Source organism: Hylobates moloch, unplaced genomic scaffold, assembly GCF_009828535.3.
Source record: "Hylobates moloch isolate HMO894 unplaced genomic scaffold, HMol_V3 SCAFFOLD_8, whole genome shotgun sequence".
Lineage (NCBI taxonomy): Eukaryota > Metazoa > Chordata > Mammalia > Primates > Hylobatidae > Hylobates > Hylobates moloch.
The window spans coordinates 8,897,757-8,923,425 of record NW_026652283.1 but is presented as its reverse complement, the minus strand read 5'-3'; the positions used below and the strand labels follow the sequence as shown (position 1 = coordinate 8,923,425).

Genomic DNA, 25,669 nt, shown 5'->3' with positions numbered 1-25,669 from the left:
ATAAATTCCAAATTGTGTTTTCTGAGGATTAAATGAGATACTGTAAATACTAACATGGCACACTGACTGCTACATATTAAATACTCAGCAAAGGCTCCACTTCTGTATTTCCTCCCTTCCTTCATCCTCACTCTCCCTTTATTCCTCTCTCTCCTTTCCTACTTCTCTCCTTTCTTCTCTTCCTTCCCTCTTTCTTTCCTTCCTCTTTGTTTTTTTTTCTTCCTTTCTTACCTTCTCTAATAAGGGGTAATTTTTTTTTAGAGAATCACCTTATTCATCTTGTTATCCCTAGAACCTAGCATTATTGCTGATACATAAGAAGCACTCAATAAATACTCTTGGAATCGTATCTGAATTTTCTGAGGTAAGGGTCCATTAACCTGAAGACCATGTTAATCAAATAAAATTATTTAGGAGTATTCCATATTTGAAGAGAGACCTACCATGAAAACATGCTAGTTCCCAAGATAATTATTTATCCCAAGATAATTAAAATAACATTTTATCTTATTTTTTTCTTTTTTTCATATATTTCTGTTAGCAGTAAATTGCCTTTATTAAATTTAAGATCAATAAAGTCATTTATTTAGCATAAAAAATTTACATTTGAAAAATAAAAATACTTCAGAGAAATTTTATTTCTTTAGATTTATCAGCCTTGGGGATGAAGAATTGGTGGCTTTGATTTATAAACAATTTGCCTTGTTGTTCTATTTGTCTTGAATGCTGGTGAGTGAAAGCTGGTGAGTTTTATTTGTTTTGGAAGCTAGTGACTCAATTTACTTAACAAGTATGGAGATAGGAGTGTGAAGAGTGGCTCTAATAATACTCTAATGTGCTGTCAGAGGGAAAGATTTGGTCAAAAGTCAAGTCTAACAGTTTGATATTCCAATGGAAAGAAAATATTCCAATAGTTGGCAGGGCAGGCTAGCAACTGAAGACTAACTTCTGTAACACAGATTTTCAGAGAGTTGGGGTCCTATGCAGGTTAGAGAAAAGACATACGAAAACAAAATCCTAAGTGGGGATGAGTAAGAGAGCAATGTCTCAACTCTAATGAGAGAATAAGATGGTCAGAATTTTTATGACTACAATTCTGTGCTAGAACATGAAATATGGTCAACAAGGAACCCCTGTTCTCACCTTCCCCAGACCTCATGGTTGCCTGCATTTTAGTGCCATTACTGCTGCTCAGTTATTAGGTTATAATTGGTTTTGTTGTTCTTTCCTTTGTGTTTGCTGTTTCAGGCCTATTTCCAAAAGATTAAATCCAGTTTCTGTCTTTCCTTACCCAGTGTAACCTTCTTTAAGCAATATGCATTAACTCCATCAGTACTTAAAGTGAAAGGAATGTTTTTAAGAAAAAAAAAGGGTAAGACAACACAAATGGGAGAATTAACACACTAAAGATGTCGTCAAGAGTTTCCTAGCTTCCTTGGTATGGTTCATGTGCTTTGTAAAAAATGTTTTGCAATCAAAATAATGGTAAAGAATTTCTTTTTTTTTTTTTTTTTTTTTGCCAAGAAATTGTGTGTGTGTGTGTGTGTTTCACCTTTTCTTTATTTTTTCTCATTATATTGAGGGTAGAAAAGGACATTGAACATTGTAAGAAAACCTCAGTAAGATAATCACATTAAATGTTAAACATAGATCAACATTTTTAATGCTGAATTTTGTATTATGAAATTATAAAAGAGTAACAACAGTTTCATTTATCTGTAAAATAAGCTTATACTGAATATCTGTTTGTATTGATGTTTTGGCAAAATCAGTAATGCTACTTCTCTCAGAAGCCTGGAAAATTTACTTTTTGGGAATTGGTATGGTAATAGCTCTTCGGAGAGGTATTTTTCTTCCAAGTGCTAATTCCTAGGTAGCAATGCTTTTAATACTGCGGTCAACCCTGTGTGATGCTAAAATAAACTAATGAACTCCTGTCACACAGCTATTTTCTTTGTTCTTCTCTTTCTTCCTGTACAACTTGTGCTAATGATTCTAAAAACAGAACAGGGTCCAGTGAACTTAGGCAGGAAGTTGCATATAAAGTGACACCTTTCGGAGAAGTAACAGGAGAGGTGATCTAAATGTGATTGGTGGATCCCATGGTACTTGCTCCAAAAAGTAATTGATCTTCCATTGTGTATGACTATAAAAGCAACAATATACAGGGAGAGGCAGAGCAGAAGGAAGTAAGGAAAGTGGAAAGTTGAGGTAGCTAATTTCTAATGACAGTGAGAGAGACAGTGAGAAAATTTCTCTTGAAGTCTTTATTACTCAGGCATCTGAATAAAATGGTGGCTGCTTTTCTCCTGAGCACCTTTTTGCTTCATTTTACTGCTGCTGTGGCTTCAGAAGCGTAAGGAAATATTGCACTATTTATAGTAAAGTACTAGCAAAATGACCTCATTAAATAAGTTTCATGTTCAAATTTAATTACATTTTTACCATTTCAGCTTCTGAGACTGAGTGCTGGTTTGTTTGCTCTCTAAATTTTAAGCAAGTATAAAGACAATTGACATATTTTTCTTAAGATGCTTCTCTGTGCCTAAGTTTATTGTAATACGATCTATGAAAAATGTACATATTTCAGGAATATTCAATAAGCTAAAGATGCTTTCTGTGGATGTTCTCCATTTCTCCTACATGTGTTTACAGTGTCAGTTACTCTCTTTGCATAGGCAATATATCCTATGGGTCTCCTCTGTCATTCAGAGTGATTCTACAGGAAAAGCTTGTCTCCACCTCTTAAAACTTAATGAATCTGTATCCTTGAGTGTCATCTTAGAATATGATGGATCCAATACCACTATTTTTGACCGGTTTGTGGAGGAAGATAACTTCTATGCTTGCGCAGATTTCAAGGTCAGGCATTGAATTTGACATTTTGGGGCTTCAGATGGAAAGACGAAATTATTTTTTAAAAATTATTTTTAGAGAGGTAACAAATCTTGGTTTGGGATGAATTGTAGAAGCTAGGGAAGAACATTGGAGAATACCTGGAAGTCAAGAAATAAAGAAAATTTTCACATGCAACAAAACTTGGGAAATACTGCCATTCTTCTCTTATAAAAAGAGATAATGAGGTAATAGTAAAAAATATTTTTAGATAGTAAAATCGGTCCACAGTTTGAGGAAAGAGAATGTAAGTAAAGAAGAGAAGGGTTAGGACTCAGGGCAATAAAAAACCATAAATAAAAGGCAAGAAGATATAAAAAACAAGCTTCTTGGAAAGTGTCCTCATGCTAAATAAAGGAATTATAACAGGGGATCACTGTCTCTCATTAGGAAAACATAGATTTCCAAGTCTCTCTTATTCTAAGAAACCAAATTAAGACATTGTTCACCATCTTAACATCAAAAAATCATTTTTTCATTCTCTGCCCTTCCACATAAAAAGGTCTCTCAGAAGTCATCTGAACAGTTGGCTTTTATTACCTTGCTGGCTAAGGGAGATACTCATCAAATCTCTGAGAGAAGATCTGTAGCAGTCATTTCAGAGGAGAAGGTAACCTTTATACAGACAGATAAACCCATCTATAAATCGGGAGAGAGTGGTAAGTAAATATTTGTGTTTCCTTAGTATCGTTGGCTTCAGAAATGCATTCTCCGAATTGAGAGCAATTCAAACATGAATTTTAGTCTGAAATTGATTCTTAACATCATGGAATTGTGAATTTCTGGAATTCTTATTGGTTGCCTGGGTCAGTTATGAAAGAGTACCCTCCAACACCAGTAATTGAATGCTTTGCTTCATAAAATTTTCAATACCACTTTCAGTGCTTACAAATTCTAGTGATAGGCCTATATAATGTAATGGTTACAAGTGTAGGATTTGGAGGACAATTGTTTGGTTTGAATCGTTGCTCCATAACTTACCAATTGGGCAAGCTAATTAACTCTCTATTTTAGGCTCAATTATTTCACCTGCAAAATGGAAATAAAAGTGTTTCACTTGTAGAAATATTGTGAGAGTAAAATAAGATAGTTAATGTAAAATAGTGCCTAACATTCAGTAAAGACCCCTAACTAATATTATTATCACTGTTATTCATTCTAGTAGACGTAGTCACGAATCTGATAACCTAGGTAAAGCCCTTCTATTTTCTTTATTGTTGTTGTAAGTAGAAGGTAGCAGAAAGAACACCAAACCAAGATTCAGAGGGTTTAGTTTTGGTCTTGGATCTGTTAATAAATGATTGGCTTTTGCCAAGTAAATTCTGTTATGTAGGACTTAGTTTTCTCATTTGTAAAATTAAAGAGTTGGAAGAAAGCATCTCTACATTTAATTCTGGTTATTATTATATATCATTTACCGAAAATAAATACAGCTAAAATCAGAATTCTTACAGTGAGATTTTTGCTAAATTATATTCTCTCTTTTGGACTCACTAAAATGCTATGATGAAAATTATGTATACAAAATTAGCTAAGATAGTTTTTCAGAATTCTGCTAAAATTAATGTTTGCTGACGTCAATACATTTTTTTCAGGAAAATTATGTTTATCTCCTGCCATATGTATTTCACATTTATCCTTCTATGACTAATTCTGTCACCAGTGCTGAAGATCTCTCTGTGGGCTATAAGGGCAAAAGTTCCCACCGGTAGTAGCTGCTAGTGTCATTCTTGGTCACAGCAGAGCATCCTGAACAGAGGAATTATCAATGTGCAATAAGAGATCTTTCCCAATGGAACCCCAATCTGAAAGGGTCAAGTCAGAGCCAGGGGAGAAGGGAGCGTAGTATTCCATGATTGCAAGGCAATTAGTTTCTCTGTTTACAAGCAATCATACCTAGAGGGAAAATAACAACAAGAACAAAAAATCATCCCCTCTCTCTCTCTCTCTATCTCTTTTAGTTCAGTTTCGCATTGTGACCCTGGATACCAAGTTCAAGCCTGTTGAAGAGTTGGTGAGTTCAATAATTTCTAGTGGCACAATAAAATGTACACAAGTTAGACAAATCCATTGCTACATAAAGCTTCTTCAGGAAGCTTTCCATATGTGTGGAAATGAGGTTCCAACATAGGGTACTTTATGGGCATAGCTTCAATGCTAACCTCAAGTTTAAATGGAAAACTTTCATTTGTAGTGAGTTGATGTATACTCTTTTAGGCCTTTTCATTATGTAAAGTAAACATAGGTTGTATGGAACCTGCTTTCTACTTCCCAGAAGACATTTGGGATTTATTTCGCATTTGTGATTTTCTTGTCATCTTTAGCCATAGAAACGTTGTCCTCTGGGGAAGTAAGGGCTAGGTTTCAATACTTAAATTAAGACCTATTTAGATCTTTGTAATGCAATATTTGGCAAAAAAAGAATGTGCTATTACAGCATTAATTTGTATTGTTTTTCCTCTTTCAGTATCCTTTAATCACAGTTCAGGTAAGAGACCTGCTTTTTACATTCATTCTTTTAAAATGTTTAGATAAAGATTATGTGTTTTGGTTTTTATAATTCATAATTAAAAATTAAGATGACTAAAATAAGGGGAAGTGAAGACTTTATGTGCATACACAATGTAAGGCATCAGATGAAGGTCTAAATCAAGTACTGTTGGTTTTAGTGTAAGCCATGTGGCAAATGCATTATCTTGATTTTTAGAGAGAATAAAGCATTGAGCTTTTTCTAAGCGATGTCCGTGCCTGAAATTGCTTAATTTTGGCTGCTGACCATTCTCAATCTTAATTTAGCCACTTCTTGTTTTAAGGAAATAGAAAACACAAACATCTAAAAATTTTGAAATATGCTAGAAGGTGATATTATTATAAAACTGACTCTGTTTTCAGAAAATAATTAAAGGAGGCTCCTCCTAACTGTTCTAGTCTCTAGAATAGTGGGGCCTTCAAACTTATTTGAAGTCGTATGCTTATCAGTAAATAAATTGTACCAACCAACTCCAACATATATATTTTAATCCATACATACAACGTGCACCAGTATTACTAGCTATGTCTGAAGATGGGTACACTGAGATCCAGGCTCAGCACTAGTAATTATGTATGTAAATATGTGCTTCAAGTAATCTTTGTGTAATTTAGATGGCTTTGACTTTGTTATAGAGGTGTATCCTACTCTAAGCTCATCTTTATAGTAGAATAATCATCATGTCAGTCATTTTCATGTTGTCTGCATTATCAGTAATCTATAAATAGTATTTTCATCACATCCTGATTCAGCTAACATTGCATTCCATTGAAAGTAACAGGAAGCTTAACTAAAGTTGACTTACATGAATAAAGATTCGTTGTTTTCACAAACCACTAAGTCTGAGTGTAGGCACTTGGCAACAACACAGTACTGCCAAGGATCCAAGCTTATTCTGCTTAACCTCTCTGCTACCCTCAATGTGTTGTTTTATTTTCACTGTCAGCTAGGCCTGATTCTTTTGGAGAGAATTTCTCACCAGTGACTTCCCCTTACGCTTAATTAACCAACACTTTGTCACTTGTATAACTCTAACTGAAAGGAAGTCTAAGATATTAATTCAGCCTTAAGACTTTTTTTATATTTTATTTTTCTTTTTGAGACAAGGTCTTGCTCTGTCGTGTAGGCTGGAGTGCAATCATGTGAACACAGCTCACTGCAGTCTCACCCTCCTGAGCTCAAGCAATCCTCCCGCCTCAGCCTGTTGTGTAGCTGGGACCAGAACTACACAGGAAAAAAAAATAGCCACCACGTCTTACTAATTTTTTTGTATAGACATGTTCTCACTTTGTTGCCCAGGCTGGTCATGAACTCCTGGGCTCGAGCAATCCTCCAACCTCAGCCTCCCAAACTGCTGGGACCATCGACATGAGCCACTGTGCCTGGCCCCTAGCTTTCTAGACTTTATAGTAGAGGAAAGAAAAAAAAATGTAGTGAGTAGTGAAGTATGTTTTTGTCTTTTTTTTTTTTTTTTTTGAGTCGGAGTCTCGCTCTGTCATCCAGACTGGAGTGCAGTGGCACGATCTCGGCTCACTGCAAGCTCCGCCTCCAGGGTTCACACCATTCTCCTGCCTCAGCCTCCCAAGCAGCTGGGACTACAGGCGCCTGCCACCACACCTGACTAATTTTTTGTATTTTTAGTAGAGATGGGGTTTAACCACGTTAGCCAGGATGGTCTCGATCTCCTGACCTTGTGATCCGCCCACCTCGGCCTCCGAAAGTGCTGGAATTACAGGCTTGAGCCACCGCGCCCGGCCATTGTTTTTGTCTTTTTATAGAGATATTTTTAGTCAGGATTTCTTTAATCACAGCTGAATGATATCAATTAACTTTATTTATTTATTATTTATTAATAAATATTAAATAACACATAAATATTATTTATTAATAAATAAGTTAATAAATTTATTTATATTGGCATCATCAATCCTTTCTTGTCATACAACTTCCACTTAGCAGCTGTTGCATGCAAAGTGTGCAATTCATGACCGACTTATGTAGAGACTAAATAAAAACCCGTGGCAATTTTTATAAGCATTTGTTAGCATAAGTGTCTGTTTGTGGCCCTGTTGGTGTGAGTCCATCGCTTTGGACAGCACCACTTTGAAGCAAGCAAAATAAGTTTTTAATTCTTTAACTATGGAACTCTGGTTTAGAAAGATCAAAAGCAAAAGCATTACATACAAATTTTTTTTAGCCATTTTGGGTTTAAGTGAGATACACGTTAAGATTGGAATTGAATGCATTGAGGAAGTTATGTTGTTTCTACAATTTGAGATAATTAGTGCAATAAAATGGTTGCATTTTCTTTACTTCCAGTAACTCTAGAAACTATCCAAAATATAGCAGCAAAGGGTAATACTCTCATACAAATTCTGATTCTTTATATTTTTTTCATTATTTTCTAGGATCCTCAAAACAATCGAATTTTTCAATGGCAAAATGTGACTTCTTTCCGAAATATTACCCAACTCTCGTTCCAATTGATTTCAGAACCAATGTTTGGAGATTACTGGATTGTTGTGAAAAGAAACTCAGGGAAGACAGTGGCACACCAATTTGCTGTTAAAAGATATGGTAACCAGTTGCTATTTGTAGCTGTCCTATGTAGATGAAGAGTTCAAAGGATGGACCAACACAACACTTATGTTAGACTTAGGCAGGAGTAGGTGAAGCTAGAACTGGTTTTCTTTATCTCCCTTCCTTGATCTGGTTGGCTTCATCATCAGCACTTTGCTGCTCCTCACTCCTTCCCCAGTATCCTTATTCTGATTCCTGCTTTCTTTTTCCCCCTAGAAAATATACATTTTTTCTAGAATCCCCACAATCTTCTAGGAGAGATCTAAGAGATTGCAATAGAAAGAAAATGTGAGGCTGGGTGTGGTAGCTCACGCCTGTAATCCCAGCACTTTGAGAGACTGAGGTGGGTGGATCATGAGGTCAGGAGTTTGAGACCAGCCTGACCAACATGGTGAAACCCAGTCTCTACTAAAAATACAAAAATTAGCCCAGCGTGGTCGTGCCTGCCTGTAATCCCAGCTACTCGGGAGGCTGAGGCAGGAGAATGGCTTGAACCCTATAGGCAGAGGGTGCAGTGAGCCAAGATTGCACCACTGCACTCCAGGCTGGGCAACAGAGTGAGACTCCATCTCAAACAAACAAACAAAAAGAAACAAAATGTGAAATTCTGAGGATAGGGAAAAGAAAAGAAAGAGGAAGAATTAATCATTAGTGAGACACCACCATGTAGAATGGTGTCACACAATTTGGGGAAATGATACATAGCTCATACAGATGGAGGGTACAAGGAATCATAGTAAGCTACACGACCACAGTAAGGTTTGCTTGCCTGTGATTGGGCAGGCTAACGTATATTTCTCTTTGTTTCCAGTGCTGCCCAAGTTTGAAGTTACGGTCAATGCACCACAAACAGTAACTATTTCAGATGATGAATTCCAAGTGGATGTATGTGCTAAGTGAGTATTTATTCAGGAGATTTACCATCACAAGAAAACACAAAGCTCAGAGAGAATGAGAAGTGAGATTAACCATGAAACGTTAATTATTCATATGATTGCATTAATGTTATAAGAGAAGCAATGATTCCTCATTGTAGAATATTTGAAAAATATAGAGAAAAACAGAAGACATAACTATTATTAATTTGACCAACTGCCATTAACATTGTAATGTCACTAACATTGTAAGTTTCCTCTAATTTTAATGAATATTTTCCATGACTGCAATCATACTTTTCTATTTATAATAATTAAGAAAACATGCCTTCATATTATACCAATCTTTTCATTAATTCCAATTTTCTGCTGCACAAACATATTTTTATGTGACTATACCAAATTTAATTATTTTATTATATAATATGTCGGCTGTTTCATTTTGTTTTCCTGGCAATTAACAATTTTGCAGTATATGTCTTTGTGTATAACATATAATAGGTAGCTTTTGAATGAAAAACTGTTTACTTAAGAAAGGTTTCCAAATGTCCAACAACGATAGGCTGGATTAAGAAAATGTGGCACATATACACCATGGAATACTATGCAGCCATAAAAAATGATGAGTTCATGTCCTTTGTAGGGACATGGATGAAACTGGAAATCATCATTCTCAGTAAACTATGGCAAGGACAAAAAGCCAAACACTGCATGTTCTCACTCATAGGTGGGAATTGAACAATGAGAACTCATGCACACAGGAAGGGGAACATCACACTCCGGGGACTGTTGTGGGGTGGGGGGAGGTGGGAGGATAGCATTAGGAGATATACCTAATGCTAAATGATGAGTTAATGGGTGCAGCACACCAACATGGCCCATGTATACATATGTAACAAACCTGCACATTGTGCACATGTACCCTAAAACTTAAAGTATAATAATAATAAAATAATTAAAAAAAAGATTTCCAGAAAAGGAATTACCAAGACAAAATATGTAACATTCTTTTAGTCTTCTGATTGCCATGCTCCTCACTAAACATGTTGTGCCAGTGTAGAATTCTAGCAGCTGGTGTGAAACTGTCTCATTGAATCTTTACTATCATGGCATATTTTCATTAAAATTAGAATATGAACTATTGAAATGGCAAAGTGAAGGTAAGGCATCTTATCAAGTTAATCTGAATTATTTGAATTCTCTTAATGTAAAAAAATTCTACATGATTTCAGAAATTTATATTTTGTTTTTGGAAAATCATTTTTAATGTTTTTTTTTCTTTTTTAGTGCCTTTTCTCAAATTTCTAATAATAATTTATAAATAATTGGCCAGGCATGGTGGCTCACACCTGTAATGCCAGCATTTTGGGAGGCCAAGGTGGGGGGATCACCTGAGGTCAGGAGGTGGAGACCAGCCTGGCCAACATAGTGAAACCGCATCTCTACTAAAAATACAAAAAATTAGACGGGCATGGTGGCAGGCAACTGTAATCCCAGCTACTCGGGAGGCTGAGGCAGGAGAATTGCTTGCACCCAGGAGGTGGAGGTTGCAGTGAGCCGAGATCATGCCACCTCACTCCAGCCTGGGCGACTGAGTGAAACTCTGTCTCAGAAAAAAAAAAAAAAAGAAAAAAAAATTTTTTTGAATGTCAACTAGTTTGTTAAGCTCTGCATATATTATTAACACAGTGCTATGAGATAGGAGCTATTGTCATCTCTATTTTATAAAGAAAGATAATAAGACACAGAGAATTAAAATAACTTATCAACAGTAATGGAGCTTGTTGATGGCAGAACTAGGATTTAGACCTGGGTTTTTCAGCTTCAAAGCTACTCTCCTAATCAATAACTGTCACATATTTTATAAAAACAGTTAACAATATTAATATTTGCCATATTTGTAAAACACTTTGTTTAATTTATGACATGAAAATTACTTGCCTTTGAGTATTTTCAGCAGTCTATTAAAGATACATTGATTAAAGGGCTGTCTAATGAACATGCAAGGGTGGTTCTTAAGATGCCTTTGATGCCCCAGAGAATCTTGCAAACCAGTTTTCAGCCTTTTTTTTTTTTCAGTGGCATTTCAAATCTTCTTTTGACTTTAGGAAATGATTATAATTTTTTTCTAAGTTTTAATGAAGAGTAGTTGAAAATACCAGAATTTAATATACATAATAGCTGAGAGACTGTGTAGATCATTGATGTTAAAAATGATGAGGTGATAAATATAAGCTGGAAGAAATCCAGAATCCTAAACAGGTTTCACTAGAAAAGCCAAACACAAAGCCAGAGCTTTCAGTGGCATTAACATCTCATTTATTTATCTGCACAATAGTATGCTAAAAAAAAAAAAAAAACTACAACACATTGGAAGAGCAAAAATGTTTCTCAAGCATGGCCTTTGGAAAAGACTTGCAAATCACATGCTAACATGGAACTGGTGGTTCCTTAGCAGTATGTCAGGTTACAATCTGATCCTGATTTCCTGAAATTTCTTTGATATTGTATTCTGGATAGAGTTACATTAAGGAGTAAATCAGTATCAGCAATAATAATATCCTGGCAGGAGGCCAGGCAGCTAGACTGGAGCTATGCTTGCTACAAAGTGATTTCTGGGCAGATTGTGAGAGCACTGTTTATAAAGGGTTCACATCAATTGTATACTGTGTCTCAAATTGTATGATACTGTGTCTGTGTTTCTTTAGTCTTTTCTGGGATTTAGCTTGGAATGGCTAGAGAAAACAAGAAAAAATTGGATTATTTTAGCAAACAAAGTCAGAGATGACTTAGGCTTTTAAGAGGGAAGAAAATTTACCTGTAGACAAAGAGATTTTAATACACTGCATTAGCATTCACGGAAAGCTTTTCAAATCACAAACAAAGGGAGAATGTTTATTCTGTCTTGTTTTAAAAGTTTAAGCTACATGTCTTATGGACATATGTTAGCTTACAGATACTACTACAATAGGAGTTTTATTTTATAAATAAAAGACATTAAGTAGAAATAAGAAGAAATGTTCAGGTATGATATGTGTGGCGAGATCTAAGTCTGGCCCTTATATAATCATGAAACCTGACAGATGATTTTATTGGTATGAATTGACTCAGAATCTCAGAAGTGTTAGGAATTTTTAAATAGAAAAAGGTGAGTGGAAAGAAAAGGGCACAGGCTATGGAGTGAGGCAGATCTGAGTTCGAATTTTAGTTTCATCAATTGCAATGTGGAGAAGTAAGTTACTTGACCTCCTTTTACAAATCAGGGTCACTGGGAAAGATAAATGATATATATCAGTGTCCAACAATTAGAAAAAAGTATTATAATCTGTGAAAATAATATTCACTTTTATTATATGCTAGTTTTACATTTGTTGTCTATTAACAAAACAAAAAACTCCAATTGACTGGATTTGCCTTTGGTTGAACCTTTACAAATCTTGTGTTGTAGTTTTGTGTTTTAGGAGAAAATGAGATACTCAAACCCACCCTGTAAGGTATTATATTTTTGGTCAAAGCATAACCAGTTCATGCCAGCCCTGTAGCCTTTATATTTATTGAGTGGTAAATAAAAACTCGTGTTTAAAATATTGATCTGGAAATGTTTCAAGATCCTGAATCATCCAAGTTTTATATACGTATATATTTTTCTGATAAAAGGGAAAGTGCTACAATGTTATGATGTTTCTATCAGATTAAAATATATTTTTAAAAAACTCAATTTAAGCATTAAATCATATTCAATGGGATTTTAGATTACTTTAGATTCTGCCTTACCCAGAATTCGATTTTTTAAAGGCAGCCAAATCCTCCTGAGATCAAATGTGCAGTTTAACCTGAATTCTGTGGGGAACCTAAACCCTCACCAATAGGTGAGAATTCCTAATTCAATTTGGTTAGACTGGGTTACCCATAGTTTAGTGACTTCCTATCTAATTTCTGAAGAAGATCATAAAATATTGCTATGATATTGCTTATCTGTAATCATAACTCCACCTTCCCCCATTAGGTACACCTTTGGCCAACCTGTGCAAGGGAAAACCCAAATCCGGGTGTGCAGAGAGTATTTTTCTTCAAGCAACTGTGAGAAAAATGACAATGAAATATGTGAGCAATTTATTGCACAGGTACAGACCGTGATCTTTACTCCAAAAAAAAGTTCTCACTCATTTTTCATTCTTATTCTTTCTTTGATTTCATTTATAAGGGGAGCTTAACAATACTATTTTCATTTTATTGATAATGGAGTTTGCAGCTAAATAAAGTGAAGAAAGAGAAGAAAATACAGTGCTTAAAGCAGTCTTTTATTCCATAGAGCATGTAAATTGTTATCCACCTATAGATTCATGGGATTTTTAGAATATGAAAGGTATCGTGGACTTTGTTGTTTTATACATTGCCTAGGTAGCCTTCCTGATTTCCTTTGGAGAATCGTTAATCATCCTTTAAATGAGTCTGTGATATCACTCTCCATGCCACCTGGATTTTGTTTTTTTTAGTGGAAACAGCTTATTTGCAATCAACTGCAATTCCGAGTACCGCCACTGTATCACTTTAGACTTGCAGTTCACCTGTGAGGTCATCATTTGCTCTATCTGCATCATCCTCGCCTTAAGTGAACAACCCTTCCCATCTCTTTGAAATTGTCTTTTGACTCTCCAAAGCGAAGCTTGTGTACGCCACATAGTTCATATTTTAAGTCCAATTGTCCTAAAGTTACTCATCAAATTTAGTGAACATCCTCTAGGTACATATCAGTAATTGACAAAGACAAGCAGAATCCTACCTTTACATAGGAAATGCAGGCAAAGAAAAGTAGGATGGAATTTTTCCACGTCAGCAGTACATTCTTCCATTGGGTGGTTCTGATAGAGTTCAGTCAACCGTCTTATACAATGATGGGTGTTCCCTCAGCAAATGGTTTATTTTTTCCCCTGTGTGAAAAAAATACCAATAAACAATCTGGTAGAGGCTAGGAGCAGTGGCTCACACCTCTAATCTGAGCATGTTGGAAGGCCGAGGTGGGAGGATCATTCGACTCCAGGAGATCGAAACCAGCCTGGGCAACATAGTGAGCCCCTTCTCTACAAAAATTAGCCAGGCATAGTGGTGCACATCTGTGGTCCCAGCTACAGGAAGGCTGAGGCAAGAGAATCACTGGAGCCCAGGAGGTCAAGGCTGCAGTGAATTGTGTTCATACCACTATACTCCAGCCTGGGCAACAGAGCAAGACCTGCCTCAGAAAAAAAAAAAAAAAAAAAAAATCTGTCTGGTGGAACTATCTTTATATGTGAGAGGTTTTATTTACTTGAAATACATTTCTTAGAGTGAGTTTCCTGAGTCAAAGGAAATATAGATAATGTTCATAGACGGATAATTTTAATTTTAATAAATATTAGCATATTGCTCTCCTAAAAGTTTTTAGGCATTCAAATTCCTGTCAGAAATACATGAGAATACTGTATTTTCCAAATTACTTTCAGCAATATATTTAGAAGTTTTAAAAGTTTTTGTCATTTTGATAGACACAAATTTAGCTCATTTTAACTTGTGCTATCTAATTTCTATTTAGTTTGAGCAACTTTTCATATTTTTGTTATCAATTTGGATTTGAGAACTCTTAATTACCCATGTTTTTCTGTTCATGTGAAATAGAAACTTTCATTGTAAGTACTGCCTTCCATCCTCCAAGCATTTTTTTTTCAAGCCTGTTATTTAAACAGCCAACTCATTTACTTTGTCGTATTTTTGACATACCCACCTTCCTTATGTTCCTGGGTTTCCAGCCTTAGAAAAAAAATCTCACCGGCCCCTGTGTTGTACATGTGGCTATCTAAGCATGCTCTTAAGATTGTTTACAATTTTCTAATAGACATAAAGTTCATTTCCAATGATGTTCTAAAATGGGAATTTTTCTTCCAGATGTGGGCTGTGTTGTGTTAGCACCTATCTCACAATTTTGTTCTCTCTCACTCTTTATTCTAAATCATGGCCACAAAAGTTTCGTCTCTTTTATTGGTTCCTATTTTTACTATTTTCTTTCTTATATTATTTTGTGTTCCTAAATAATTTATTTTCTCTTTCATCTTATTAATTCTTTTTTCTAATATTGTAGTTGATTTTGTTGGGGTTTAAAAAATATATTAGCTGTTTCTTTCAGTAATAAGCACATTCAATGTTTTACATTTCTTCTTAACTACAGCTGAACACCATTAATTTTGATGCAAAGCATTTTTTCATTACTCTAATATCTGGATTCTTATTGGTTTACTTTATATATTCTCTTTGATTCAAGGATTCCTGAAAAAAGGCTTTTCTCTTATTTTCGAAATAATTAAGATTCTTCTGATCACTTTCTATTATTTCATTTTAATTGACTATATTATAATTAGACAAAGTAAAATTGCTTTTGTTGTTGATGTAATAGCTGTTAATTTAAAATTGAGAAGCACATACTCTGGAGCCAGAGCAGCTACTTAGCGCCACCATCTCTTAGCTGTGAGATCTTGGACAGGTTACATGATGTACCTATTTTAGTTTATTCATCTATATAATAAGATAGTAACAGTACCTAGCTCATGTGATAGTTTTGAGTATCAAATAAACTGATATATCCTTATAACATTTTAAATCTGGAATAAACACTGCATTGTAAAATATAACTAAATTTATATTCCTCTAATTATTGACATTACTGATGATAGATTAACTATAGACTTTTTTGTTATTTTAAATAAGCAATTTACCTTAAAAAGTGTTTGTTTTGTTGTTACACATTTGCTGAGCACTTCTGTTCCATCTGTTTTAGTGCCTTTCTAGATGATTATAATTTCTTCCTCTTAAAACACTGTGAACCAAAAGTATCTGAGACAGATCTCAATCAATTTGGAAAGCTTATTTTGCCAAGGTTAAGGATGTGCCCATGATGGCCTCAAGAGGTCCTACCAACATGTACCCAAGGTGGTTGGGGTACAGCTTGCTTTTATATATTTCAGGGAGATGTGAGACATCAACAAAGTGTAAGATGTACATTGGTTCGGTCCGGAAAGGCAGGACAATCCAAAGTAAGGGGGTTTCCAGGTCATAGGTAGATAAGAGACAAACAGTTGCATAAAGAATAAGTCTTTGAGGCCGGGTGCAGTGGTCCATGGCTGTAATCCCAGCACTTTGGGAGGCCAGGGCGGGCGGATCACGTGAGGTCAGGAGATCGAGACCAGCCTGACCAACATGTAGAAACCCACCTCTACTAAAAATACAAAAATCAGCTGGGCGTGGTGGCAGGTGCCTGTAATCCCAGCTACTCGAGAGACTGATGCAGGAGAATCGCTTGAACCTGGGAGGCGGAGGTTGCAGTGAGTCAAGATTGCACTATTTCACCCCAGCCCGAGTGACAGAGCAAGACTCTATCTCAAAAATAAATAAATAAATAAGTAAGTCTTTGTCTTTGATCAGCCTTTCACTGAATACACAAATTACATGTGAGAGGAGGATAGAGGAATAGTCACTTATGCCTTAGTCTGGCTCAGTAAATCTGCATTTTTACATAAACTATTAGGCAGAGGAAGCAATCAGATAAATCAGATATGCATTTGTCTCAGGTAAGCAGAGGGATGACTGAGTCTGTCCTTTGTCCCACGCCTGTAAAGATAAGCTATGAATTTATATTGCCAGGGTGAATTTCCAAAGAACTGTTTTAGAGAAAAGTTCTTAAGGCCCACAAGGAATTTCCTTATGGGCAAATCGTGCGGGAGGTATGTAGTTTTTATCTTTGTAGCTGCCTTATTTGGGAATAAAATGGGAGACGGATTTGCCCAGCCATTCCCAGCTTGCCCTTTCCCTTTAGCTTAGGGATGTTGGGGTCCTGAGATTTACTTTCCTTTCGCAATACCATTCAGCTTCATTTCCATCCTTTCATCTTTCCCATCTACAATCTTTCCAGGAGAATTTCCTAGAAATCTGTAAAATACAGATTACCTCCTTACCTTATTTAAAATGCTGATGTAGGCCGGGCGCGGTGACTCACGCCTGTAATCCCGGCACTTTGGGAGGCCGAGGCGGGCGGATCACGAGGTCAGGAGATTGAGACCACGGTGAAACCCCGTCTCTACTAAAAATACAAAAAATTAGCCGGGTGTGGTGGTGGGCGCCTGTAGTCCCAGCTACTCGGAGAGGCTGAGGCAGGAGAATGGCGGGAACCCGGGAGGCGGAGCTTGCAGTGAGCCGAGATTGCGCCACTGCACTCCAGCTTGGGCGACAGAGTGAGATTCCTTCTCAAAAAAATAAAATAAAATGCTGAGGTAAATATTCACCTCCTCCTTCTCCTCTTTTAATTCTTTGGCCATTTTGACAAGTTTATGAGGTAGAGCCATGGCACGGGGTGGGGATGGTAATATATTTGTGCAAAAAACATATTTTTAAAAGACACTTTAAAAAAACCTCTTGGGTCTCTAACATTTTAATTATACCTTCTTTTTATTTTTCAGTTGGAAAATGGCTGTGTTTCTCAAATTGTAAATACAAAAGTCTTCCAACTCTACCGTTCGGGATTATTCATGACATTTCATGTCGCTGTAATTGTTACAGAATTTGGGACAGGTAATGACTGTATTTTTTGGACAACCTGGGGATATATGGCAACTTACTGGGAGAAGCTTGTTGAGTTAGCACTAAGTACAAAATTCAGATTAATTATTTCTAATTTAATACAACTGGGAATAGTTGCAAGTGCAAAAATTATTACTGAAAAATTTACAAGATTGCTCAGAGTGAGTGTTCAATAAGTATTTGTTAAAAGAATGAAAGAAGAGGCCGGGCGTGGTAGCTCACGCCTGTAATCCCAGCACTTTGGGAGGCTGAGGCAGGTGGATCACCTGAGGTCAGAAGTTCAAAATCAGCTTGGCCAGCATGGTGAAACCCCGTCTCTACAAAAATACAAAAAATTAGCCGGGCATGATGGTGAGTGCCTGTAATCCCAGCAACTCCAGAGGCTGAGGCATGAGAATCGTTTGAACCCAGGAGGCGGAGGTTGCAGTGAGCTGAGATCGTGCCATTGCACTCCAGCCTCCAGCCTGGGTGACAGACCAAGACTCAGTCTCAAAAAAAAAAAAAAAAAAAAAAAAAGAAGGGAGAAAGAGATTAATTATTTAATTTGGAGTGGGAAAATCAGATTTAACTACTAATTATTTCTTGTTATTTAAAAAGGTGTTGTGATTATGTCATTGTAAAGTGCTCCATATAAGCATACTTGATCAATATCATGATGCTACTCACACTGGGCAAGCTGGTCACATTTATATTGCTGTGGATGGTAACTTAAACATGTTTCACTCTGCTGTGTTCATCATTCCTTACAGGTGTGCAGATCAGTGAGAAGACCTCAGTTTTTATCACTCAATTGCTTGGAACTGTAAACTTTGAGAACATGGATACTTTCTATAGAAGAGGGATTTCTTATTTTGGAACTGTAGGTTTGACTAAAGAATACATGCTTCCATTTCATTTTCTTGGATCATAGATTACCCTTCGAAAATTTCTGGTCACTTTTTTCCTACTTTTATAATACATTTTAAGCATTACTATGTCTGAGGTGCTAGAAAATGTCCTAGACTGAAAGAAGCAATAGATAACATTATAGTTTTTTCCATACTTTATATTATATATCTATGTATTTAATAGAGCATCTTTCTGTCTGTTGAATTTAGGAAAATGATAAGGGATCACATTTATGAGTAGAAAACTATTTCTCTGTAAAAATGTAAACATTTTGTGTTTTAAGTCATATTAATTATTCTTTTCTTGTACAGCTTAAATTTTCAGGTCCCAATAATGTACCTATGGTGAACAAGTTGTTGCAACTGGAGCTCAATGATGAATTTATAGGAAATTACACTACAGATGAGAATGGCGAAGCTCAATTTGCCATTGACACTTCAGACATATTTGATCCAGAGTTCAACCTAAAAGTAAGACATCAAAGAACAGAAGTAGACCATTAGACATCCCACAGAGGATTTGGATATCAGAAATGTTAAACATTAGGAATATCTCAAAAGATAACTTGTATATAGAATATATTTTAAAGAAAATTTAAAATGTAGCTTATTTTATATAATTTGCTTGTTCACTAAATAATATATGAGAATACTTGTTCGAGAGGATGAGAAGCTAAAAGTCTATCACGATTGTTATAAATTTGCTAACAACTAATATTTTCCTCTAGGAAACAAGAAGTAGCTCATGAGGATGATTTGACTTTCTTCTTCAGATCATTTCATGCATAGATAGGGGAGATCTTATACTTTCTGTTTATTTTCTGCTGCTTAAACAGAATTTTGCAGTTAAATAATTTGTCAGTGTTCACATGTAGCTGAAAGAAACAGAACTGAAGCCCAATTCTGTGGCTTCAATTAAAGAGTAAAAAAACACAACAATTCACCATCAGTCTAATGAAATATTTACACAATCTTTCATGGTCACGTTTTGTATACAAAGAGCAAAGTGCCATTATTATTTTGATTCCAATAACTTAACATTAAAATGTCAGCCACAAGCTGAGATTCCTCCCTACTCTGGAGAGTTGAGAAGCCTCCATTCTCAGTAACAACTGTCTTTGGATGTCATGATGCTAAGACCCCTCACTTTCTTTTGTCATCTCAGGCCACATATGTTCGACCTAAGAGCTGCTATCTTCCCAGCTGGTTGACGCCTCAGTACTTGGATGCTCACTTCTTAGTCTCACGCTTTTACTCCCGAACCAACAGCTTCCTGAAGATTGTTCCTGAACCAAAGCAGCTTGAATGTAATCAACAGAAGGTTGTTACTGTGCATTACTCCCTAAACAGTGAAGCATATGAGGATGATTCCAATGTAAAGTTCTTCTATTTGGTGAGTCTCAGTCAGTGGGTTCTTGGAATCCTGTTCAATTGCACATCTGCTTAGCACAGCTTAGAAAGCATGCATCAGTCATGCCACGGTGACCAGAGTAAGGGCAGCTTTCTCACTTTGCTGGTGAATACTGTTCGATCCATTAACAACAAACAAACACAGAGAATGATCTAAGGCAATTTAAGTTTCCCTAAGGTTGAAGAACTTGCTGTTCAGAGTCTGCTTGTTTAAGCATTCAAATGTAACTCATATCAAGTATTTATGACACTCCGTAATAGTAAAATATTGGGCAGATGCCAGAAAGTAAGATGGAAAGCTTATTTTGATAAGAAGTAAAAGGACTTTGTTCTCTTGGTTCTGTCCATTCTGTCTTTCTAAGGAGTAGCCCCAAACCTTTGTGGCACCAGGGACTGGCTTCATGGAAGATAATTTTTCCACAGATTGAGGGGGATGGTGGGATGGCTTCAGGATGATTCAAGCATATTGCATTTATTGTTCACTTTATTTCTATTATTTTACATACTCACCATAATGTGGAATCAGTAAGAACCCTGTGCTTGTTTTCCTGCAGCTAGATGGTCCTATCTGGTGGTGATGGGAGACAGTGACAGATTATTAGGCATTAGATTCTCATAAGGAGCGTGCAACCTAGATCCCTCACATGTGCAGTTCACAGCAGGGCTTGTGCTCTCATGAGAATCTACTACTACTGCTGATCTGACAGGAGCTCAGGTGGTAATGCTTGCTCACCACACTGCTCACCTCCTGCTGTGTGGCCTAGTACCTGACAGGCCATGGACAGGTACCTACCGGTACACAGCCTGGGGATTGGGGACTTCTGCTCTAAGACCTGTAGAAGAGTGAAAAGACACAGACCTGGAAATTAAGACATTAACTTGAATCCCCCACCCTCTCCTAGTTAGCATGCAAGTTAGTGCATCTTGGACGGATTGCTTGAACTCTTTAACCCTTGGCTTCCTCACGCGTACAGTGTAATTGGAGATTATAAGACTTACCTCTTAGGGTAAGTGTTCTGTGTCAGGCACTGTTATAAGGTTTGTATATGTGTTAACTCATTTAATCAGCCTATAGATATCTCCATTTTACAGACAATGGAACAGAGGCAAACAAGTGAAACATCATGTCTTAAGTCACAAAGTTAATGAGCAGGCAAAAGCGTATTTGAAACCGGACAGCCTTGACAATTTCAGAGCTTTATGTGCCACTTTATACAGTGCATTGCACATAGTTTACAAAGTTTCCAGTATATAATAGAATCTCAATCAATTTTAGTCATTTTCTCTGCTCTTTTCCAATTTATGCAAAGTCTATTTTTACTATTTTCTTGTGGAAGCTACCCTATCTTATGGAACAGAATTACCATTAAGTAATAAATTACCTAATCGCAATATGAGAATATGATGACATTAGATAATATATTGCATGTTATGTTTTCTTTGTTCCACACAGATGATGGTCAAAGGAGCTATCTTACTCAGTGAACAAAAGGAAATCAGAAACAAAGGTATATATAATATATTCATTTTAAAATATGTACTCTAACTTCATTTTTTCTTATTAAGGAAATATAGACATTCTATATATGGGAATTATATATATTTAGAAAATATATTTTTATATATAGTCAAACATATATGTGTGTGTGTGTATATGTGTGTGTGCATATGTATGTGTATATATACATATAGTGAAAAGAAGTTAGAACGAGCACTTATTTCAATTTGTGGATGAAGGGAATAGTTAGCACAGCCTGAGGGAAGCTACTAAATGTCTTGATGAAGGAGAGTTCTACCTGTTTCTTTTATTGGCAGATCATTGAGTACATTAGAAAAGTGATATACAAAATCCCAGTATTGTTATTATCTAAATTATGCAGTCTTCTTTATTTGTATATGTACTTCCTATTATTTGATTTATTTGTCTTGAAAACAGGGCCCAATTTACTCTTTCTGTCCATGAGCCGTTCTCTTTTATCTAAGCGTACCAGTGATTCAGGAAACTTTCAGCATTGTGTCTCTTCGTCTCCTATTTACACAGCCTGGAATGGAAACTTCTCATTCCCAATCAGCATCAGTGCTGATCTGGCTCCTGCAGCTGTCCTGTTTGTCTACACCCTTCACCCCAGTGGGGAAATTGTGGCTGACAGTGTCAGATTCCAGATTGACAAGTGCTTTAAACACAAGGTGATGTTTCTCCTATTTCTGGCCTGAGAAGTGGAACAGTTTGCTCCCTGCTGTCTTCTCGTCTGACTACTATCACCTTCACGTGGGAAACTCACACTCAGCGCTGGCATAATTGAATTATTAGGGGATGCGAGAATCACCAAACACAATGCATGATCTTTGGCAGCAGTGCCAATCCTGAGACGGCAGCAGGGTGGTGAAGGGGGTCTCCTGCAAAGAGAGCTGAGGGTGAGAGTGGGCAGGGGAAATACAGTACAGAAATCTATAAGGATTTATTCAGGAGAGATTAAATGTATTGAGATCATTCATCTTTACATAAAATGGTCTCTACTCTCATCTCTTCTTTTTCTCTACTTTAGGTTAACATAAAGTTCTCTAAAGAGCAGGGCCTACCTGGCTCCAATGCTAGTCTCTATCTTCAAGCGGCCCCTGACTCATTCTGTGCCCTCCGGGCTGTGGATAGGAGCGTCGTTCTACTGAAGTCTGAACAACAGCTGTCAGCTGAAAGTGTAAGCTCTCTGACTTCCTCGTTTTTCATGTTTCTCTGGACTCCCAGAAGTCTTACCCTTCAGATGATGTCTTGAACATGTTGAAAATATTGAATGTTTTCTTCCTTTGTTCCTTCATGGATTATACACTTATTTTTCTTGGCTATCCTAAGAACATGCTTATAACAATACAGAATTTGATAGATAATTATAACAGTTTAGGAATTTTACAACTGTGATTTTTAAAAGTCATAGGTGTAATCACAGATGTGGAAACCTGGAATGAAATGAAATCTCTATGTTCAAGGATATGCTTGGATTCAGTGTAAAGTTATTATCTATAAATGGATATTGTATTTTCTTAAACATTTCCAGACCTGGAATTCCAAAAGTTCACATCAAATTTATTTCGGTTAATGATTGTTGGATATTTTCCATTTATTTCTGACACAATTACATATAAATAACTATTGAAATTTATGATCATATTTAAATCTAATTTAATAATTTAATTTTTTCTGATTAATATTATACCTGTATAATATAGAAAATGTGCAAAGTATACAAAGACATAAAGAAGGAAATCTTTAAAATCATTTATAGTCCTAACACTTAGGCATCTTTATAGTTTTGCTGTAATTTTTCAAATCTCTTTTCTGAAGGCATATATATTTTACAAAATTGAGATCTCACCAAAAAATACAGTTTTGTATTTTGCTTTCAACATTCTGTAGTAAGTCCAGTTTTAAATATAAAATTATAGAATTCAGTAATAATATTGAATAACTATGGATCATTTTATAAAATATATTTTTCTCAATGCAAAACATAAATACATTTAAATTTTCTATTACAGGGAACAAAAATACTTTTAGTTAGAAGCTTTCAGAATCTGAGGAGGCATCAACAAATAAAGGATAAATTTATCTATAAATATGGAATATGGCCGTGTGCTGTGCTCACACCTGTAATCCCAGCACTTTGGGAGGCCAAGGCGGGCAGATCGTTTGTGCTCAAGAGGTCGAGGCCAGCCTGCACAACATGATGAGACTCTGTCTCTCCCAAAAATATAAAAAATGAGCAAGGCACAGTGGTGTGCACCTGTGATCTCAGAAACTTGGGAGATTGACATGGGAGGATCACTTGAGCCCTGGCGGGGGCAGAGGTTGCAGTGAACCAAGATTGTGCCACTACACTCCATCCTGGGTGACACAGCGAGACCTTGTCTCAAAGAAAAAAAAGGAGTATGTGTATATATATGTATATAAACATATATATTTACACACACACACACACACACACTTTTTTTTCCCTTGAGAGTTTCATGGATTCAGAGTAAATAGCTTCTGCTCATTCTTTCTACAGTTGGAGGTGGCAATATCTTAGGAAAACTGCCTCAAGAAAACACCATCAAGGGACCGCAAAAAGAAAATTCTAGAGGCATTTTCAGGGGTCTCAATATATCAGAGCCAAAAGAGGTTACCCTTGTTTATTATCGATAGCTATATTAATAGTATAAATCAAGTGAAGTTCTATAAATGAGTGAATTCCAATTTATATTCTATAAGTTTGTTATTTTTTGTATTATCTTATGTAAGCTTAGTTTTTAGTTTTAAATAATTTTTAAAAGTGCAAGAATTACACAGAGAACTCCCCATGTACCCTTGACGTGATTCACCAGTTTGTGAACATTTTGCCATACATGTTTTCTCTTTCTCACTCTCTCTACCCCTATACACACAGACACACACACACACACACACACACACACACACACAGTTTATGGCATTTCAATTTTTTCTGAATCGTTTGAGACTAGGTTACATGCATCAGTCTATTGTGAAAGAAAAATACAAACAACTCAGGACCCCAATTCACGATGCTAAAAGGACAAAAAATGAGGCTGAAAACTGAGTCATGGAAGAAGTTGTTTTTCTTTTGTTCCTAAGCAGATAGCTACTTTTTCTTCCTTGTTAGATTAGTTAGTGATTTACCTATTTTGCTGAGTTTTCCAAAAACATATAATTTTAATTTATTAATGTGATGTAATATGATATGAGGTTTTTTGCTACTCCACCATTAATTTCTATTTTTATCTTTATTATTTCCTTACTGGTGCTGTATTTTGTTGTTATTTTTAGCTTTTTCACTTAGAAATTTACTTCATTTTCATTGATTTATTTTATTGGGCTAGGTGTTTTTAAGCCTATAAGTTTTTCCATGATTTCTACTTTTGAAGTATCTCATAGATCCTGATACAAAGCAATTGCACCATTTTTATTTTTCAGAAATTCTGTAATTTCTGTTTGTATTAACCCTTTCACTGAAAATTTACTTACTGGAGTACTTGATAATTTTCATGTAAAAAGGAATTTATTTTAGAGTTTTCTTTTAAATTTCAAGTTCTATATCTTCATGGTCAGCAATATTTGCACCGGTATATTTTTGTGCCCAAATATATAATGAGTTTTTACGAATATATCTCATGTGTTGAGAAGATATAGTCTCTATGATCAGTTTGTTTTCTATCCACGAGGTTGGATTATTTTGATCCTTTGTATTCTTACTTATTTTGTAAAATTTATTTAACCTTCTTCTGCTGAGTGGTGTGTTAAAATACCCTATGAATAGTGCTCTGCTTCTTCTTGCATCTGCTGTAGTTTCTGCATAGATAATCATAACTGTTGTGCCTTTATTATGAATTGCAGCTTTTAGCAGTAAGTATTCTTCTCTGTCTTGTTTGATGTCTTTTGGCCTTACTTCTATGATTTCCGATAACAGGAGGATTGCAGCCTTTGCATTCTTGTTATTTTCCTTTACTTTTCCTTTGGATTTCACCTTTTGAAATATGCACTTCACTTGTCCTTTGTATCAAGTACAGCATTGGGTTTTGTTTTAAATATACATATCTTTGTCTTTTAAAGGAGAATAAAATCTGTTCACTCTATTGATATGATGTATGTGTTAGGCCTCAGCTCTATCATACTATTTTTCTTATGATTCTGTATTTTATTTAAAGCAACTTTATTTCTTTAGCTTTTATGTTTGTTTTTTGTTATCTTGCTTAAAGCTTCTTTGAGTATTCAGGCTAGGTTGAATTTTTATTTTAGTGGTTATTTTTATATTTACATATTTTATAATATCCTAATATCCTAATCTCATTTTTTCTTGCTTAACCTTAATATCTAGTTAGTTATGGCCGGGCATGGTGGCTCA

At 35.8% G+C, this 25,669-nt stretch overlaps 1 protein-coding gene across 1 annotated transcript in view; it reads left to right on the top strand.

Annotated features, from left to right (window-relative positions):
* LOC116472181 (ovostatin homolog 2-like) overlaps positions 1-25,669 on the top strand; it is a 69,452-nt gene that overhangs the window by 19,660 nt on the left and 24,123 nt on the right. The window contains 13 exon segments of the mRNA XM_058442139.1: positions 2,713-2,862; positions 3,398-3,554; positions 4,061-4,065; positions 5,318-5,383; positions 7,834-8,002; positions 8,817-8,901; positions 12,887-13,004; positions 17,361-17,481; positions 18,231-18,340; positions 18,681-18,839; positions 19,534-19,775; positions 21,770-21,965; positions 22,325-22,474. Coding sequence (XP_058298122.1) covers positions 2,713-2,862; positions 3,398-3,554; positions 4,061-4,065; positions 5,318-5,383; positions 7,834-8,002; positions 8,817-8,901; positions 12,887-13,004; positions 17,361-17,481; positions 18,231-18,340; positions 18,681-18,839; positions 19,534-19,775; positions 21,770-21,965; positions 22,325-22,474 — 1,728 coding nt within the window.